Source organism: Lutra lutra, chromosome 18 (assembly GCF_902655055.1).
Source record: "Lutra lutra chromosome 18, mLutLut1.2, whole genome shotgun sequence".
Classification (NCBI taxonomy): Eukaryota; Metazoa; Chordata; class Mammalia; order Carnivora; family Mustelidae; genus Lutra; species Lutra lutra.
The window spans coordinates 32801711-32819341 of record NC_062295.1 but is presented as its reverse complement, the minus strand read 5'-3'; the positions used below and the strand labels follow the sequence as shown (position 1 = coordinate 32819341).

At 54.2% G+C, this 17631-nt stretch overlaps 2 protein-coding genes across 6 annotated transcripts; both read left to right on the top strand.

Moving 5' to 3' along the window:
• The first annotated feature begins 31 nt into the window (after nt 1–31).
• TRIP6 (thyroid hormone receptor interactor 6) lies at nt 32–3951 on the top strand. The gene is made up of 9 exons (XM_047712890.1): nt 32–540; nt 814–941; nt 1025–1150; nt 1460–1837; nt 2148–2241; nt 2358–2527; nt 3005–3183; nt 3453–3573; nt 3685–3951. Exons 1-9 carry the CDS (start codon nt 432–434, stop codon nt 3814–3816), a joined length of 1437 nt encoding a protein of 478 aa, XP_047568846.1. The 5' UTR covers nt 32–431; the 3' UTR covers nt 3817–3951.
• An 846-nt stretch (nt 3952–4797) lies between these two features.
• Nucleotides 4798–17575, top strand: SRRT (serrate, RNA effector molecule). 5 transcript variants are annotated; one of them, XM_047712889.1, is made up of 20 exons: nt 4798–5102; nt 5377–5516; nt 9780–9908; nt 10160–10306; nt 10564–10752; nt 12631–12800; nt 12926–13110; nt 13296–13394; nt 13477–13594; nt 13793–13947; nt 14296–14357; nt 14470–14548; nt 14809–14997; nt 15322–15495; nt 15593–15746; nt 16236–16429; nt 16593–16749; nt 16946–17035; nt 17155–17281; nt 17382–17575. In XM_047712889.1, the coding sequence occupies exons 2-20, from the start codon at nt 5395–5397 to the stop codon at nt 17455–17457; spliced, it is 2616 nt and encodes an 871-aa protein (XP_047568845.1). In that variant the 5' UTR covers nt 4798–5102; nt 5377–5394; the 3' UTR covers nt 17458–17575. The 5 variants fall into 5 exon arrangements, with proteins under 5 accessions (XP_047568845.1, XP_047568844.1, XP_047568842.1 ...); XM_047712888.1 differs by having other exon boundaries at nt 13790–13947; XM_047712886.1 differs by having other exon boundaries at nt 4799–5102; nt 5387–5516; nt 13790–13947; nt 16934–17035.
• Nucleotides 17576–17631: the final 56 nt, after the last annotated feature.

The following is a 17631-nucleotide window of genomic DNA, read 5'->3' as shown; positions in this document are numbered from 1 at the left end:
TGCTGTGGGTGGGGGGGTGAAGGTGGGGCGGGAAGAGGGAGAGATCTATATGGGGGAGTGTGGGAAAGAGCCGCACTGGAGCGTCCCAGCGGCGAGGTGGCCTAGTGCAGGACTTGGGGCGCCAGTCTGGGGGGGACGGGTGGAAACGGAGGCGGCTGTGGAAGGCCCTCCCTGCTGGGCAGGAGGGGGCTGACTGGGGGAGGGACGGCGGTTTAGGGCCTAGGGGCCACGTGACCCTCCCCCAGGAATGCGGTGACGTCACCGGGGGCGTGGCTGTCCCCAAAATTGGGGAGGAAGGGGAAAAGAAAAAAGCCAGAAAAAGTTTCTTTCCTGGAGTTCCAAACGAGGTGTGGGACGGAAGAAGCGGTCAAGACCAGAGGCTCGAGACTACACGAGGCCTGACTGCTATCTGGAGTCCCCTGTTCCAGGCCATGTCGGGGCCCACCTGGCTCCCCCCAAGGCAGCTGGAGTCTGCAAGATCCCCTCAGGGGAGAGCACCCCCCCGAGGCGCCCCGGGGCCGCCGCCAGCCCATGGAGCAGGTAAGGCAGCCCCGGTGCCCCCGAGGAGGCCACTGGCCATTCCGTGCTCACCTCTGCCTTCTGGCTCCTGCCTCCTGCCTCCCGCCTGTCCCTGCCGCCCCTTCCCTGAAGCCCTTCCCTGAAGCCCTTCCGGCTTCCTGCTCCTCCTGCTGTGTTCTCGGACCCCAGGTGTGTGGGGGAGGGAGGAAGAGGGACCCAAGAGGGCAGCCTCCACACGTGTCACCCTCCTCCCCTTCCCTGTCCCCACCTTGGCTCTCTCTTCCCTCACCCCAGCACTTCAGCCCCACCCCAGGGTCAATTTTTGCCCCCTCCCATCTGAGCAGTGTTACCAGGCCCCCGGGGGACCGGATGATCGGGGGCTCGCCTGGGTGGGGTGCCATGGAGCACCCCAGCGCTCACAGGTGAGGACTGGAATTGGGGGGTGGGAGGTGGGGGCACCCGGGGCAAGTGATTTGAATTCTCCTTGCTTTTGTTCCATCCCCAGGGGCTCCCCCCGGATAGGGGGGCCTTGCGTCCAGGGAGTCTGGATGCCGAGATAGATTCGCTGACCAGCATGCTGGCTGAGCTGGATGGAGGTCGTGGTCATGCTCCACGACGGCCAGACCGGCAGGTGACACCCCCCCCCCCACCGTCCCACCCCTGCTCCTTGTCTCCTGCCCTCCTCCCCATTCCCCAGCCTGGTCCCTTCTCTAGATTCTCAGCCTAGCCCCCCTCAACCTCCTCCCCCTCCACGTGTGAGTGATGCATATGGGAGCATGGAAGAAGCTGGGCCACCAAGGCTTCTTGCTCATCAGCCTCTTGAACGTGGGCCCTTGTCAAAGCCCAGCGCTTACCTTGGGGTCACACCCACACGGGGGGTTTCCTGCAGATGTGTGTCTTGGAACGGGCCTGCTCACTCCTGGTCTGTGTTTTTCCCCAGGCTTATGAGCCTCCTCAGCCCCATGCCTACCGCTCGGGCTCGGGCTCCCTGAAGCCGAATGGAGGGAGTGTTCCTATTCCTCCCCAAGAGCTCTCAGCGTCCCCCTACGGGGCCCCCACTCCGGCTTCCTATGCCACAGCCAGCACCCCCGCTGGCCCTGCCTTCCCTGTGCAAGTGAAGGTGGCACAACCAGTGAGAGGCTGTGGCCCTCCCAGGCGGGGGGCCTCTCAGGCCTCCGGGGCTCTCCCAGGCCCCCACTTTCCTCTCCCAGGCCGAGGTGAAGTCTGGGGGGCTGGCTATAGGAGCCACCGGGAGCCAGGGCCGGGGGTTAAAGAGGAGGCTGCAGGAGGAGGAAGAGGAGGCGGGTACGGGCCCCAGGTAAGCCCCGGGTACCGGGATTTGGGCGTCCTCACAGACACTGATTGGGTGCAGCGGGGGTAGTGTTTCATGTCCTGGTTGTCGGAGGCCCGGGGTGTTGGTGCTCTGGATCCCCCAGGGGTGTGGTGCTGGTCAGGAGATACAAGAGGGAGGAGCGGGAGCTGTACCTTGGCTCCTAGGGGTGCGCCCCCGGGCCCTGGGCTGAGACCTCTTCAGATGAGCTTTCGGGTGGAATTCCCTGGTCCCCTCAGCGAGTCTGACAGCATAGGGAGCTCGAGGGAGGGCTGAACCCCTGGTTCCGCCCTCACAGGTCCCCCTGAGCCAGCCTCCTGAGGAGGAGCTCGAGAGGCTGACCAAGAAGCTGGTGCACGACATGAACCACCCTCCCACTGGGGAGTACTTCGGTGAGCGGGTGAACGGGAGGTGGGAAGAGCGGGGGACAGGGGACTGGAGAGTCAGAAGGACCGCCATTCCACCTTCCTGATCTACGCTGATGGACCCTGTCCCTCCTTGTCCCCAGGGCGCTGTGGCGGCTGTGGAGAAGACGTGGTTGGGGACGGGGCTGGCGTTGTGGCCCTGGACCGCGTCTTTCACGTTGGCTGCTTCGTGTGCTCCACGTGCCGGGCCCAGCTTCGGGGCCAGCATTTCTACGCCGTGGAGAGGAGGGCATACTGTGAGAGCTGCTACGTGGTGAGTGGGTGTGCTGGGGGCTGGAGTCAGCAGCAGCAGGAGGCGGGGGGCTTCCATCTAAGGTGGGGGACTAGATGTCCAAGCCCCGAAGAGGAACGGAGCTCAAAGCCAGGGGACGAAACTGATAGGAAAGAAGGGAGAAAAGTAGCAAAATCACTGGCTGCTGGAGGGAAAGGACAAGAGTCCTTTACAAACGTGAGACGTTTATTTTAGAGTTAAGGGGATGTATGTTAAATTCCCACACCACTACCCCCCCCCCCAACGGAACAGCCATTCCTATGGAAGGAAACCGAAGCTCAAAGACAAAAATCACTTCTCCAGGAAGTCGCGGTGCTGGGACTTACACTCAGATCTGTTCAAGGCCGCTTTTCCCTGAATCCCTTGCAGGGAGCTACGAAAACAGATGGGTGGGCCGGCAAGGTGCCTTCCTGGCCTGAGCCGCCTCAGCCCTGAACTTCCCACCCTTCTTCCAAATAGGCCACCCTGGAGAAGTGCTCCACGTGCTCCCAACCCATCTTGGACCGGATCCTGCGGGCTATGGGGAAGGCCTACCATCCCAGCTGCTTCACCTGTGTGGTGTGCCACCGTGGCCTTGATGGCATCCCTTTCACAGTGGACGCCACCAGCCAGATCCATTGCATCGAGGACTTCCACAGGTCAGGCCGCATCTCCCATCTTTGTCTCAGGATGGTTGACCCTCCCCATCTTCCTCATTTCTCCTTCATGCCCCAGTACCAGCCTCTCCAGTTTCCCACCCCTGGCTTTGTTTCTTGTTACCCGTCTCTCTCTCTCTTCTAAGATCCAATACCATACCTCGGGCCTCTTCCATTCCCTCGAGTATCCGACCCTCTCTGGGTTCCATGGTTAGTCCCCTCCAACTCAGGGATTTAACAATCTTCTTGGTTCCCTTCCCCCCTCCCCGCAGGAAGTTTGCCCCACGATGCTCGGTGTGTGGTGGGGCCATCATGCCCGAGCCAGGTCAGGAGGAGACCGTACGAATCGTTGCTCTGGATCGCAGTTTTCACATTGGCTGTTACAAGTGCGAGGTCAGGGGGGCCTGGGCAAGGGGAAGGGGAAGTTCTTGGGGTCCTGGGTGCTGGGTGTGTGGAAGCCAGGGCTCCGGGCCTGGTAGAAAGCTGTTTCTTCTGTCTTAACAGGAGTGTGGGCTGCTGCTGTCCTCCGAGGGCGAGTGTCAGGGCTGCTACCCATTGGACGGGCACATCTTGTGCAAGGCGTGTAGTGCCTGGCGCATCCAGGAGCTCTCGGCCACCGTCACCACTGACTGCTGAGTCTTTCCAGAAACATTATAACATCCCCCTTCCCATCAGCCACCCTCCCTGACATCTGCCTTTACAACTTTGTCACCAAATGCTGTCTCTTCCTCTGGTCGTGAAATAATAGTTCCTCAAGAGTTTCCAAAATCACTTTGAAGTGTATTGTCTCATCTGATTCTCACAGCAGCCTAATGCAAGCACACCTGCTGCGAGTGTCTGTATTTTTGTAGGAGAAGCCATCTCAGATTGCACGTTCCCTGATGGCCAAGATCAGAACCTGGCTGGGTCTTCTTAGACCTAGTTTTGCAATGCCACTAGGCACGCTTGCAGACGTAGTTACTTGATGTAAAGACACCCCACGTCTTTGTACTTGGATTGAGGCTGCAGCATGCCCTATTCAGCCTTTACACTCCGCTCCCCGGACAGGGACTTGGCGTTATCTGCGGGGTTGGTGGTGCATTTAGACTGCGTCTGTCGATCAAGACCTCAACCTATAACCAGGCCGACCAAGTACTGGTTCGGGAGAAGACAGGTCTGCCGGCTTTGCCTACAAGTTGGGGCGCCCCTGTGGCAGAAGAGCAGTAATAGGGATTTGTAGGTGGTAAATACCGAGCCGGCAATAAAGCCGGGCTCTCTGGCGCAGCACAAAATGGTGGGAGATGCTTTAAAATGGTTGCTCCATCCTGCTAAAGGCCTGCACCCCCCAACTCCGCGCCTTGCGCCAGAAGAAGGGGAAACATCCCCGCTTGAGGGCAGGAGGCTCCCGGAGCAGAGTGGGGGGTCAACAACTGGACACGAACTGGTTCAGGCCCCGGACACATCCGAGGTAGGGCAACCTTAGACTTCGGCCCTAAGAAAGTCTCCTTCAAGCCCAGAAATCCCAACCGCCCTCCCGAGGCCTCGCTTGGACCACCTCGGCTCCCGTAATTCCTGCCGTCCGCGCAGTTCTCGCTCCGGAAAGCGCGCGAGACTTCCGGATCCCCGCCCCTTCCCATCATCCCCGGGCGCTCCCAGCCTCTCGCTCTGTGTTTTAAGTTCCAGTTCAGGCCGCGGGGGTGTAGTTTGTGGCTGGGGCTCCGTTCCGTCGGTGACGCAGGCGCTGCGGGAGCGGCGCGCGCCGACCGCCCATTCCCGGCTGTCCCACTTTCTCTTCGTCTCCTTGGCCCCCTCGTTAAGAGCCCCGCGTCTCCCTCTCATCGCCCGCGCCATCCTCGTCGCGCGCCCGAAGCAGGAGGCGGGCCCAGGTCTCCCGGAAAGCTCGCCCGCGGGAACGCGAGGCTAACGGCCGCGACCGCTCCCAGGTGGGGGAGGGGCGGGGCCTGGAGAGCTGGGGCTGCCGCGGGCGGGAACGGGTTCGGGCGGCCGGCGGGCGTGGGCAGGAAGACCCCCTCCCTCCGGGGGGGGGGCCCGTAGAGTGTCGGAGCCGTCCACCTGCGCGGGGAGAGGGCGTAGGATGGAGGAGACAGCGGAAGGCCGGCTTTTGTGGAGGGAGGCGAGCGTGCAGCTCCGGAGCGGCTCTGGAGCTTTTCCTCTCCTCATTGTTCTGCACCCTGACCACCTCTGTCTGGGCTCCAGGCCCCCTCAGACCGCGCCATGGGTGACAGCGATGACGAGTATGACCGAAGGCGCAGGGACAAGTTCAGAAGAGAGCGCAGCGACTATGACCGTTCCCGGGAAAGAGATGAAAGACGTCGAGGGGACGATTGGAATGACCGGTAAGACTTCTTTTCCTCAGTTTTGTCCCCCTGCCTCATTCTGTGGCCCTCCGCCCTCATTGCATTGCCTTTATTACTTTTTTATAGGGCGAACCCCATGAAGTCGCTTATACTCGGCCGTTTCGGGTCGGTCAACCCATTCGATGTTGGCCAGAGATTTTTTTTTTTTTCCCCGCTCTGGCTCGATTTTTGAAATGTCCACAAGTTTGAGTAGGAGGAAGTAATATTTATGCACGTACTTTAAGATGCGTGAGTTTCATTGTTTGTAAGTTACTCCTGAAACAGGTGGATTCAAAGAAAGTGTTGTTTTAGAATTGACTAGACTGGAGGGCTTGTCAACCAGACCTGTTCCCTGGCGGCAGAATATGGTTAAATTTCTTCCCTAAAATCAGAAAGAGTTCTTTGGGGCAGTGAGGGTTAGGTTAATTGATTAGGTTTGACTCAGCTAGTCATTCGCTTTCTGGAATGCCCTTGAGTTAAATATTTTTAAGATTTTTTCATTGAGCGAAATCTGACATAGTTTCCAATAAACTAATTAAGAGAAATGATTTTTTTTTTTTTAATCTAAAGGACATCACAAAACCTTCCGGTGGGGGGGGGGGCTTTGAGGTGACTTACTGTGATAGCATTTATTCATTCAGTGTTATTTTGAAAAAACGAGGTCATGGAAGTCTCCAGTCTGTAGTCAGTGTATTTCTTCAGTGGGGAGACCATGTGGTGCTTTTTCCCCCCTTCTGTTTTGTAAGGAAGAAGAAAGTCAGAGGTGTTCCGAATTCTGAGAAGGGCCAAGAAGTGGTTACTGTGATTAAATAATCTGTAGTCTGGGGCCTAGAGTGGAGGGCAAAATGGCCTTGGGTGTGCTGCAGTTGAGTATGTACGAGGGATCGTCATAAAGATGGTAAAGAGTTGAAGGAGCAGATCTAAAGTAGGGGAGTCGTGTCGGAGGTGATAATGTCGGAGAGAGCACAGGAAAGTGACACTTAGCAAGACTTGGAGAGATGAATGGGAATTCCCCAGGCACAGGTGGAGTCAACAGTTTGAACTTGGGGACATAAAATTGTGTGCAGAAAAGAGCCCATGTTCTAGTTCTTGTTTGTTTATTTGTTTGTTTTTAAGTAGTTCTTGGGGCGCCTAGGTGGCTCAGTGGTTAAGCTTGTGTCTTTGGCTCAGGTCATGATCCCAGTGTCCTGGGATTGAGCCCCATATGGACTCCCTGCTCCCCAGGGAGCCTGCTTCTCCCTCTCCAGCTCCCCTGTGCTTGTGTTCCTTCTCTCGCTCTCTGTCATAAATAAAATCTTTTTTTTTTTTTTATAAATAAAACCTTAAATAAATGAAATAAATAAAAATAAATAAAAAAAGAAAAAAAGTAGTGGTTCTCAGGGGTGCCTGGGAGGGTGCGTTCAATTAAGCGTCAGACTATTGATTTCGGCCCAGGTCATGATCTCACAGTGTGGAGAGGGGCCCCGTGCTGGACTCCTTGCTGAGCAAGGAGCCTGCTTAAGAATCTGTCTCCCTCTTCTGCTGCCTCTCTCCTCCTATAAAGAAATGATAATAAAGTAGCAGTTTTCAAAATGTGGTCCGCAGACCCTAGGAATTTGTGGTGTTAGAAGTATTTTTATAGCAACTTTAAGGTAGGATTGTCGTTTTCACTGTATTGCTGTTTGCGTTGTTGGTGCTGTAGCATTGGTGGGAAAACTGCTTTTGTCTTAGTGCACGTCAAGGCAGTGGCACCAAGCATTTAAAAAAAAGCCAGTTTTTGGGTGCCTGGGTGGCTCAGTGCGTTAAAGCCTCTGCCTTCAGCTCAGGTCATGATCCCAGGTTCCTGGGATCCATGCGAGCCCTGCATGGGGCTCTCTGTTCAGCAGGGAGCCCCATGCGAGCCCTGCATGGGGCTCTCTGCTCAGCAGGGAGCCTGCTTCCCCCTTTCTCTCTGCCTGCCTCTCGGCCTAGTTATGATCTCCATCTGTCAAATAAAATCTTCAAAAAAAAAAAAAAGCCAGTTTCACTTCCTGTCCTTAATGAAGCAGCAAAATTTAAAATCTTACTAAGTTGGATTTTTGTCTATGCATCTTTGTATGCATGATGAGTGGGAAGTACACATAAAGCACTTGCATTGCGGATAGGAGTAGTAGTTACCTTAAAGAAGAGTATGGGATTGAGGTTTGAGTTCAGCTAACAGGTTTTTGTTTTTGGTGGGGTGCCATTTTTACCTGAACGAAAGATTGTCAAACAGTAGTTAATCCTACTTGGATATTTGATATTTTCTTGAAAACAGACTAAGAATCTATTACTTCAAGGAAGATTGTTAGCTTTGTTGCTAGTGAGGAAGTGGAACTTTCCAGTGAAAACTAAAATTTTGGAAAACTTAAACTACTAGTGTGAGTTTGACAATTTCCTGTTGCTTTAAGAATTCTTTGATGAGAATAGGTAGTGATGCTAATGAATATGGTATTTTGATGTTGTATAATAAGATATGTTAAGATCCACCCAGAGACAACATAGAACAAAGGGTTTAAGTATAGCAGAGTAGGGGCGCCTGGGTGGCTCAGTGGGTTAAGCTTCTGCCTTAGGCTCAGGTCATGATCTCAGGATCCTGGGATCAAGCCCTGCATCAGGCTCTCTGCTCAGCGGGGAGTCTGTTTCCCCTCTTCCTCTGCCTGTTGCTCTGCTCACTAGTGATCTCTCTCTCTGTCAAACAAATAAAATCTTAAAGAAAGAAACTCTCTTGTCAAGTTTTGGGTAGTGTCAAAGTATAGTTTCAGTTACCTGAAAAGACTCTTTATTAAAGTATTTCGTTTTCTTTCTTTTTTTTAAAAAAAGATTTTATTTATTTATTTGACAGAGAGAGATCACAAGCAGGCAGAGAGGCAGGCAGAGAGAGGAGGGAAGCAGGCTCCCCGCTGAGCAGAGAGCCCGATGTGGGGCTTGATCCCAGGACCCTGAGATCAAGTCAAAGGCAGAGGTTTAACCCACTGAGCCACCCAGGCGCCCCAGAGTATTTAGTTTTCCAACTATGCATCTGTGAGGCTAGATTTTCTTCAGGTTTTTTTTTTTTTTTTTTTTTTTTTTTAAGATTTTATTTATTTATTTGACAGAGAGAGATCACAAGTAGATGGAGAGGCAGGCAGAGAGAGAGGGGGGGAAGCAGGATCTCCGCCGATCAGAGAACCCGATGCGGGACTCGATCCCAGGACCCTGAGATCATGACCCGAGCCGAAGGCAGAGGCTTAACCCACTGAGCCACCCAGGTGCCCCCCAGTGGCACTTTGTTTATTAAAACAATTTTTTTTTGAAAATAGTTGTTTTTCATAAAAATGTAATTTATGTTGATTTATAACTGCAAAATTAATAGGTACTGTTCCTGTTTTGAGTACAGTATTGATGTCATCCATGTAAGGAAAGCTCTTTAGTCTGTAATTTTATTTATTTAAAAAAATTTTTTATTTAAAGATTTTATTTGAGAGAGAGCACGCGAGTGTGTGCATGCATGATGGGGTGCAGAGGGAGAAGCAGATTCCCCTCTGAGCAGGGAGCTCGATGACACCGGGCCAGATCGCAGGACCCTGGGATCATGATCTGACCTGAAGGCAGATGCTTAACCGACTGAGCCATCCAGGTGCCCTGCAGTAATTTTAGAGTGTGTGTGGGGGGGTGGCTAGCAGTCCCTAGACCAAACGTTTGAAAACCCCTGGGCCAGGGCAAAGGATGTCTGTTTGGTTAAGGTTGGGATGGAGGTGGCTGGTAACTGGTGGAGAGGCTGGAATGACAGCAGGAACCAAGGTTTTGAATGGTGTTGTGTACTGGCATGATTGCATTTATGTTTGAGAAAGATCACTGATCACTTTGACAAGAGAGAAGTGGGAGGGACCAGAGATCGTTTCACCAGAGGCCGCAGTTACAGGGGAAATGATCAAGGTCAGGGCACACGGACGGGCAGGGAAGAGGACGGCTTTGATAGGCTCTGAGGCAGAAGATTAGCAAGCCAGTAGGTTGCGTGAGCTGTGAGGGCGACGCTTGATAAGTTGCGTACCTGGTGATGGTTGATATCCCTGCTCCCAGGGAAATAGGAGAAGCCAAACAAGCTTGGAGAGCCGTCCGCTTGAGGGTAGTGGCTGAAATGGCAGCGGGCAAGAGTCTTTTTCTTTTCTGTTTAGAGAGTAGTTTTACAATGTGGGCTTTTCGTCGTGTGTTTCAGGATAGGAAGGGCCTGTCCAGGAGCATGCCTGGCTGTGTCCTAATACTGTTGCTCGTTCTTATCGCCAGAGAGTGGGACCGTGGCCGGGAGCGGCGCAGTCGGGGTGAATATCGGGATTATGACCGCAATCGGCGAGAGCGCTTCTCTCCTCCCCGCCACGAGCTCAGCCCCCCGCAGAAGCGCATGAGGCGAGACTGGTGAGGTGGCAACGGTTTCTCTGGCTTCTCTCCTCAGCCTCAGTTCCACTTGGCCCCGGCTGTGTTCTTCACTCTCACTGAGGACTTTATCGTTTCCTTTTCTCAGACTTCTTATAAACCCATCTTTCTTATCCCCTAAACCCTTGGGTGAGAGACCACATTCCATATGCCCCTTCCTCTGTCCCATCCTCCTTCGTGCTCTGGAGACATGATTTCCTTCTCTGTCTGACTTTTGTGTCCCCTACCCTCAGGGATGAGCACAGCTCTGACCCATACCACAGTGGCTATGAGATGCCCTATGCTGGGGGGGGTGGGGGCCCTACCTACGGCCCCCCTCAGCCCTGGGGCCACCCAGACGTCCACATCATGCAGCACCATGTTCTGCCTATCCAGGCCAGGTAAAGACCTGGGGTTCTGGGGTTCATGGGAGAAGGGAGATGTTAGGTTTGGGGGACGGATTGGGGTTGCCAAGGACCATGGCTGGAGCCGGGAAGCGGGTTAGGTACAGAGGGGAGTGCCTGTGAGGGTGGTAGCAGTCGGTGCCTGGGGTGGTGTCCGTGGTGGGCCAAGGAAGGGGGCAGCTGGCTACCCTGGCCCCCCCATCCCCCCCACCCTCTCCCCCGCAACCAAGACTTCCTGCCCGGGCCCCCCTCAGGCTGGGCAGCATCGCAGAGATTGACCTGGGTGTGCCGCCACCGGTGATGAAGACCTTCAAGGAGTTTCTCCTGTCACTGGATGACTCTGTGGATGAGACCGAGGCTGTGAAGCGCTATAATGACTATAAGCTGGATTTCCGAAGGCAGCAGATGCAGGACTTCTTTTTGGCTCATAAAGATGAGGAGTGGTGAGTGCCCCCGTCTTCCTCCTTTCTGTTCCCAGCATGTTTCCCCTGGCCCTGCCAGTGGAGCCTGCAGCCCTGTCCTCTACCGTTCTCCCCAATCCAGAACTTCCCGGGGGTGGGGGATGGGAAGTACAACAGCATTGGCTGATGGGTTCTCCTCCTCACTTCAGCGTCTGCCACGGCCTCCCACCCCACCTCGCTTCCCCTCTGTCCTCAGTGAGTGGGACACCTCCAGGCAGCTGGCCAGAGCCACCTGTTCCCTTGGGGCAGCAGACAGACTGCTTCCCGCTTGCTGGTATGGGGTCATTGTCATCCCTGATCGCCGGGACCCTGTGTGGCTGTGGTGTTCTCCCAAAAGCAACGAGTGAATCCAGACAAGAAAAAGCAAAGATCTCAGGGTCATTTGACAGAAAAAGAGTTTTAATTTTTTTCCTTTTGTGGATGTTTTAATTTTAATCAACCATCTTTTCCCCCCTTCCTGCTCCTCCTCCTCCTCATCCTCTTTCTGCTCCTCCTCCTTGAAAAGAGCCAGAACTGGGAACTACACCCGCTCATCGACGGAGCTCGGAGCAAACCCACCTCCACCCCCACCATACCCAGCCCATACATGAGCCCCCTGGGCTGAGCTGCGCTGCCCCGGCCAGGCAGACAGGCAGGGCACTGCTGTGCACAATGCAGCGGTTTAGCTGAATGTGATTGCTCAGGCAGCTAGTCAGTCAGGGCCCCCACCGCGGAGCCCCGCGGGGGTGGGGCATCTGGGCCGGGACGCCCCAGCCAGGAGCCAGCCGGTGGCCCACCTGCCAGCATGGGCCCTGGGCGCGGCTAGTTAAATCTTGAGCTCTGTTTGACCAAGCGGCCAAGGTAAAGATCCTGGAGGTGATGCCTGCGGCTTTCCTTTCCTCTCACGCTCAACTTGTGGTTCTGTTTTGTCTGTCACTGTCCCCTCTTCTTCTTTCTCTGTGTCTTGGTCGGTCTCATTCTCTCATGTACTTTTCATTCTTTCTCCGTCCCTGTCCTTGCTCCTTGCCTAACCACTTGTTCCCCCTTTTTTTCCCCCCCAGTTTCTCTGGCCTTCAGTTTTTTCCCTTTGTTTTCAATTTCTGGGACTTTCTCACACTTTAACTTTCTGCTTTTTCTCATACTCTTCATTTTTTCTGTTTTTTTTTTTTTTTTTTTTTTTTTTTTTTCTTTTTTTCCCCCCTCAAGGTCCTATTTTAAATGTTTTCTTTCCATGCTCCATCCTAATCCTCTACCCCTCTCCTCTCTCTCTCCCTGTGGGCAGTACCTGACGTTATAGGGGCACTTCAGTTTCTCCCTTTGGTCTTTCCCTGTCCCTCCACCATCTGCTTTTCTTCCCAAGTGGGGAGAAAGCTTTTCTGCCTTTTTTGGCTTTTCCTATCTGGTGCATTTCAGGTTTCCCTCTCTCTTCCACCTAGGGATGGAGGGAGTTGGTGGGAGCAGTCCTGTAATGACTTTAGTTGGGGGTTGGCAAGGAGAGGGAGGTTCTTTGGGGCCTGCTACTTAGCCTTCCTCTTGGAAGCTTTGGGAAATGACACTTCTTTAACTTAGTGTTTCCCAGAGACTCAGGGCAGTCATTCTGCCTCTTTAACCCTGGCCTCCCCTTGTAGTCATTGCTTTTCCCAAATCCAGAGCTCTTAGTTCCTGGCTCTCCCCCAGATCTTCTCAGAGCATAACCTCTGGTTCCTTTTGGGGGTATTGGGTGGTTCTAGTGCACCCCTCTCCCCAGTCTTTCTGCTTTCATGGTTTTTTGTGGGTGTGAGAGGATGGGGGCTAAGCCCTGACTTGCCTGGGCCCCTCCCCATGTCCTGGCCGTGGCATCCAGTGACTATTTTGTCTCTTCCCTCCCTACTTCCTTCCCAGGTTTCGGTCTAAGTACCACCCAGATGAGGTGGGGAAGCGTCGGCAGGAGGCCCGGGGGGCCCTGCAGAACCGACTGAGGGTGTTCCTGTCCCTCATGGAGAGTGGCTGGTTTGATAATCTTCTCCTGGACATAGACAAAGCTGATGCCATTGTCAAGATGCTGGATGCAGGTGTGTGGACTGGGAGGGGAAGAGGATGTGCGGTGACCAAGATCTTGGTTGGGAAACACAAGTCAGTTGATAGGCCAGAGACTAAAGGCCAGGGCCATTGTGACCGCTGCTCCCTTTGTTGGTAGCTGTGATTAAGATGGAAGGAGGGACAGAGAATGATCTGCGCATCCTGGAGCAGGAGGAGGAGGAGGAGCAGGCAGGAAAGCCTGGGGAGCCCAGCAAGAAAGAAGAAGGCCGGGCCGGACCGGGCCTGGGGGACGGAGAGCGCAAGGCCAGTGAGAAGGACGACAAGAAAGAAGACGGCAAACAGGTCAGTGCGGGGCTTGCCGGGTGCTGCCTGTGAGCACCTGGGGAGGATGACGGAGCAGCTTCAGTGGTTGGGGTCCTGGAGGGCTGTGTGATGGGTCCAGGAGAGGCGGAGGGCTAGGGAGGGGCTGGCGTTCTGATAAAGGTTGCAGGGGAGATGGATGTGCCTGGGATTGTCTTTACCTGCAGGCTGAAAACGACAGTTCTAACGACGACAAAACTAAGAAATCTGAGGGTGATGGGGACAAGGAAGAGAAGAAAGACGACTCTGAGAAAGATGCCAAAAAGGTAGGGTATCTCTTGCCACGGGATCGGTCTTGGGCCCAGGGGCCTGGTTACCTGACTCCCTCCCTCCTGCCGTGGCTCACAGAGTAGCAAGAAGCGGAACAGGAAGCACAGCGGTGATGACAGCTTTGACGAAGGCAGTGTGTCGGAGTCGGAGTCGGAGTCGGAGAGTGGCCAAGCTGAGGAAGAGAAGGAGGAGGCTGGTGGGTTTTATTTTCTGCTTCTAGTCCATTCTCTTCCTACTGAATAGGGGTAGGGGAGGTGGGAGTGGGTGAAATTGATCAGGGGCGGCCCTTTAGGGAGATGAGGGTGTGGAGGTAGGAGTGTGACTGTTTCTCTGTCTTCCCCTCAAAAATCAACAATAAAAAAATCACCAATTGCCACCACTTTCTGCCCAGAAGAGGCACTCAAGGAAAAGGAGAAGCCCAAAGAAGAAGAAAGGGAGAAGCCTAAGGACACTCCTGGGCTGGAATGTAAACCTCGGCCCCTCCATAAGACTTGCTCCCTCTTCATGCGCAACATTGCACCCAACATCTCGCGGGCAGAGATCATTTCTGTGAGTGGGGAAGAGCGGTCACGGGTGCAGGAATGGCGCCCGGGCTCCATCTTTGGTGGCAGGGAGGGGGAGCTGGTGAAGCGGGGAGAAGATAATGTGACTCTACTTCTGATGTATACCCTTGTTTCTCCAACAGGGAAGCTCCTTCTCATGGGCCCATGCCTTTTGTGGGCTGGCCCCCATCGCACCATTTGCCTTTAAGTGCCCTTACTCTTAAGCCCTTTATTGGTGTTTCCTAACCTGAGTAAAGAGTCAAAGGCAGTCCCAGGGTTCTGAGGACAGGGGGATTGGAGGAAGAAGTGAAACGTTGAATCACTCAGCGGGGTTTCTGTTCCTCTGTTTTTCCAGCTTTGTAAAAGATACCCAGGCTTTATGCGTGTGGCGCTGTCAGAGCCCCAGCCTGAGAGGAGGTAAGGAATGGGGAGGAGAGTGACCCTGGATATCCTGGAGATATGGCACAAGGGGAGGCTGATGGCCAGGATCCCTTCCACCCCAGGGTTATGCTGACCTTTTCTTCTGCAGGTTTTTCCGTCGTGGCTGGGTGACCTTTGACCGCAGTGTTAACATCAAAGAGATCTGTTGGAACCTGCAGAATATCCGAGTAAGTGCTGGGAATGGGCTCTCTGTGCTGCACACAACCTCTGATTCCTTTGTTCTTTGATTCATTCATTCTGTCCCTTTGACCGTCCATTCTGCTCACATTAAGCATATACTGGTATCTGTGAGTAAGACGCTAAGACGCTCCTGGTCCCTGTTCTCGGGGAACTCATGGTCCAGTCGCTGGTCCTGTCAATAGGGCCAGTTCCTGGAGCTGCTGCTTCCTGGGCAAGTGTCGGTGAGCTTTGTGTTGGCTCCCTCTAGCTCCGGGAGTGTGAGCTGAGCCCGGGTGTGAACAGAGACCTGACTCGCCGAGTCCGCAACATCAACGGCATTACCCAGCACAAGCAGATAGTGCGCAACGACATCAAGCTGGCTGCAAAGCTGATCCATACGCTGGATGACAGGACCCAGCTCTGGGCCTCTGAGCCTGGGACACCTCCTCTGCCAACAGTCAGTGACTCCCCGTGAAACTTCTCCGGAAGCAGCCCATACCATGTCTTCTGCTGTGGGCACCTCTGGTCTTGTCTGTAGTGTTAATCCCCTGTTCTCAGCCTATCTGGGCAGCACGTCCAGCTTCCACTAGAACAGACTGGCATAGTGATGATGTATTGGTTAAGAGAGAATAAGTAAGAAAAAGACAAATAACAAAGCAGTGGTAACAGGCCAGGGGAACCCTGGATTCCTTTCTGCTTCAGATGAGGAGCTGCTGGGACTATATGTCTGCCTGAGTTTTCTCTTGTCATCTCACTTGCCCTTGTTCTTCCTCCTTCCCAGAGCCTGCCCTCCCAGAACCCAATCTTGAAGAACATCACTGACTATCTGATTGAGGAAGTGAGTGCGGAGGAGGAGGAGCTGCTGGGGAGCAGTGGGGGGGCTCCCCCTGAGGAGCCCCCTAAGGAAGGGAACCCGGCAGAGATCAACGTGGAGCGGGATGAAAAACTGATCAAGGTGCCAGCAAGAGCAGGCGGGCAAGGGTCCTTCCTGGCTTGGGGCAGCAGAGGGCCCAGGAGAGCATGGTGAACTCACAGGTTTTGATTTCTCTCAGGTTTTGGACAAACTCCTTCTCTATTTGCGCATTGTGCATTCCCTGGATTATTATAACACTTGCGAGTACCCCAATGAGGATGAGATGCCCAACCGCTGTGGCATTGTCCATGTCCGGGGGCCCATGCCTCCCAACCGCATCAGTCACGGAGAAGGTGGGCTCCCAGCCACTCCCGAGTCCCCTTTGGTTTCCCTTTCTCAGCTGCCTCTGGTCGTAGATGTGTTCTGGGAGCAGTGCCTTCCCAGCCTCTCATTTTTTTTTTTCTTTTCCTTAGAGATTTAATTTATTTATTTAACAGAGAGAGAGAGATTACAAGTAGGCAGAGCAGCAGGCAGAGAGGGGAGAAAGCAGGCTCCCCGCCAAGCAGAGAGCCCAATGCGGGGCTCGATCCCAGGACCCTGAGATCATGACCTGAGCCGAAGGCAGAGGCTAACCCACTGAGCCACCCAGGTGCCCCCCAGCCTCTCATTCCCCCCCCCCCCTTTAAATATTTAAAAATAATCTTTCTGTCCAACGTGGGGCTCAAACTCAGGACCCCTGAGATCAAGAGTCACATGCCCTGAGCCAGCCAGGCACCCCTCGTCCCTTCCTTGCTTCTGGCTCCCTTCTCCAGCTCGCTGTTGTCCTTGTTCCCAAACCACAGTGCTAGAGTGGCAGAAGACATTTGAGGAGAAGCTGACTCCGCTGCTGAGTGTGCGGGAATCTCTTTCCGAGGAAGAGGCTCAGAAGATGGGGCGCAAAGACCCCGAGCAGGAAGTGGAGAAGTTTGTCACCTCTAACACCCAGGAACTGGGCAAGGATAAGTGGCTATGCCCTCTCAGTGGCAAGAAATTCAAGGTCTGGGATGGTAGGGAGCTGTGTTAGAACTGTGGGTGGAAGGGGTTGAGCCAGGAAGCCGCCTCTGGCCTGGGGAGGAATTGGCTCTGGAACTGGTGGGCGGGGAGGTCGATTATCCTTCCACATTGCTTGCTCTGTTCTGATCCTCTCTCTCTTTACCCAGGGCCCTGAGTTTGTACGCAAACATATCTTCAACAAGCATGCAGAGAAGATTGAGGAAGTGAAGAAGGAGGTTGCATTTTTTAACAACTTTCTCACTGATGCCAAGCGCCCGGCTCTGCCGGAGATCAAGCCAGCTCAGCCACCTGGCCCTGCCCAGAGTAAGATACGATCCATGAGGGTCTGCCACATTCCCACTCCCTTGACTATCAAGGACTCCTGGTTCTCTTTATCCTATGATCCTCCGAAAACATTCTTTTCCACTCAGGCAGTATTCCTAAAAGCCAATGGTCATTCCCCCCCCCCCAACCCCTCCCGCAGTAATTCATGTTCCTGTCCATGTTGTACTCCCCCCAGGCCTGACGCCGGGACTCCCCTACCCACACCAGACTCCCCAGGGCCTGATGCCCTATGGTCAGCCCCGGCCCCCCATCTTGGGCTATGGAGGTAAGTATAGGGGGAGACTTGAAAGGGCCTAGTGGCTGTGAGGGGCTGGGAGAAAGGAAGCTAAACCAAGGTATAGTTGAGGTCACAGATTTTCAACTCAATCTCAATCTCTTGTGTAGCTGGTGCTGTCCGCCCTGCGGTCCCCACAGGAGGGCCTCCATACCCTCACGCCCCCTATGGTGCTGGCCGAGGGAACTATGATGCCTTCCGAGGCCAAGGAGGTTATCCCGGGAAGCCTCGGAACAGGTGAGAATGAGCTAAGATGTCCAAGCTTTCTTGCCCTCTTCAGGCTCCCTTTCAGGGACCCTCAACTGTCCTCCCACCTTACCTCTTCCATATCTCACAGGATGGTCCGAGGAGACCCACGGGCCATTGTGGAATACCGTGACCTGGACGCTCCAGATGACGTGGACTTCTTCTGAGCCCTCCACTTCTCCTCACTCCTGGCCTCGTCTAGAATTGTGACTGCCTGGTCCTATCCAGCTGAGAATTTTTTTTGTACGTTCAGCCCTACTGCCAATAAAAGCACTTCCATAGTGAGTGATTATTTATTATGTACCTCCCCAAATTCTCCCAAAGATTGGCTGGGGCCATAA

Coding starts and splice junctions, on each gene's coding strand:
- SRRT (XM_047712886.1), top strand. CDS start 5,395: ATGGGTGACAGCGATGACGAGTATGACCGAAGGCGCAGGGACAAGTTC. Junction 10,307..10,563: donor GTTCTGCCTATCCAGGCCAG/GTAAAGACCTGG, acceptor GGCCCCCCTCAG/GCTGGGCAGCATCGCAGAGA. Junction 14,998..15,321: donor GGACACCTCCTCTGCCAACA/GTCAGTGACTCC, acceptor CCTCCTTCCCAG/AGCCTGCCCTCCCAGAACCC.
- TRIP6 (XM_047712890.1), top strand. CDS start 432: ATGTCGGGGCCCACCTGGCTCCCCCCAAGGCAGCTGGAGTCTGCAAGA. Junction 942..1,024: donor GAGCACCCCAGCGCTCACAG/GTGAGGACTGGA, acceptor TTCCATCCCCAG/GGGCTCCCCCCGGATAGGGG. Junction 3,574..3,684: donor TTGGCTGTTACAAGTGCGAG/GTCAGGGGGGCC, acceptor CTGTCTTAACAG/GAGTGTGGGCTGCTGCTGTC.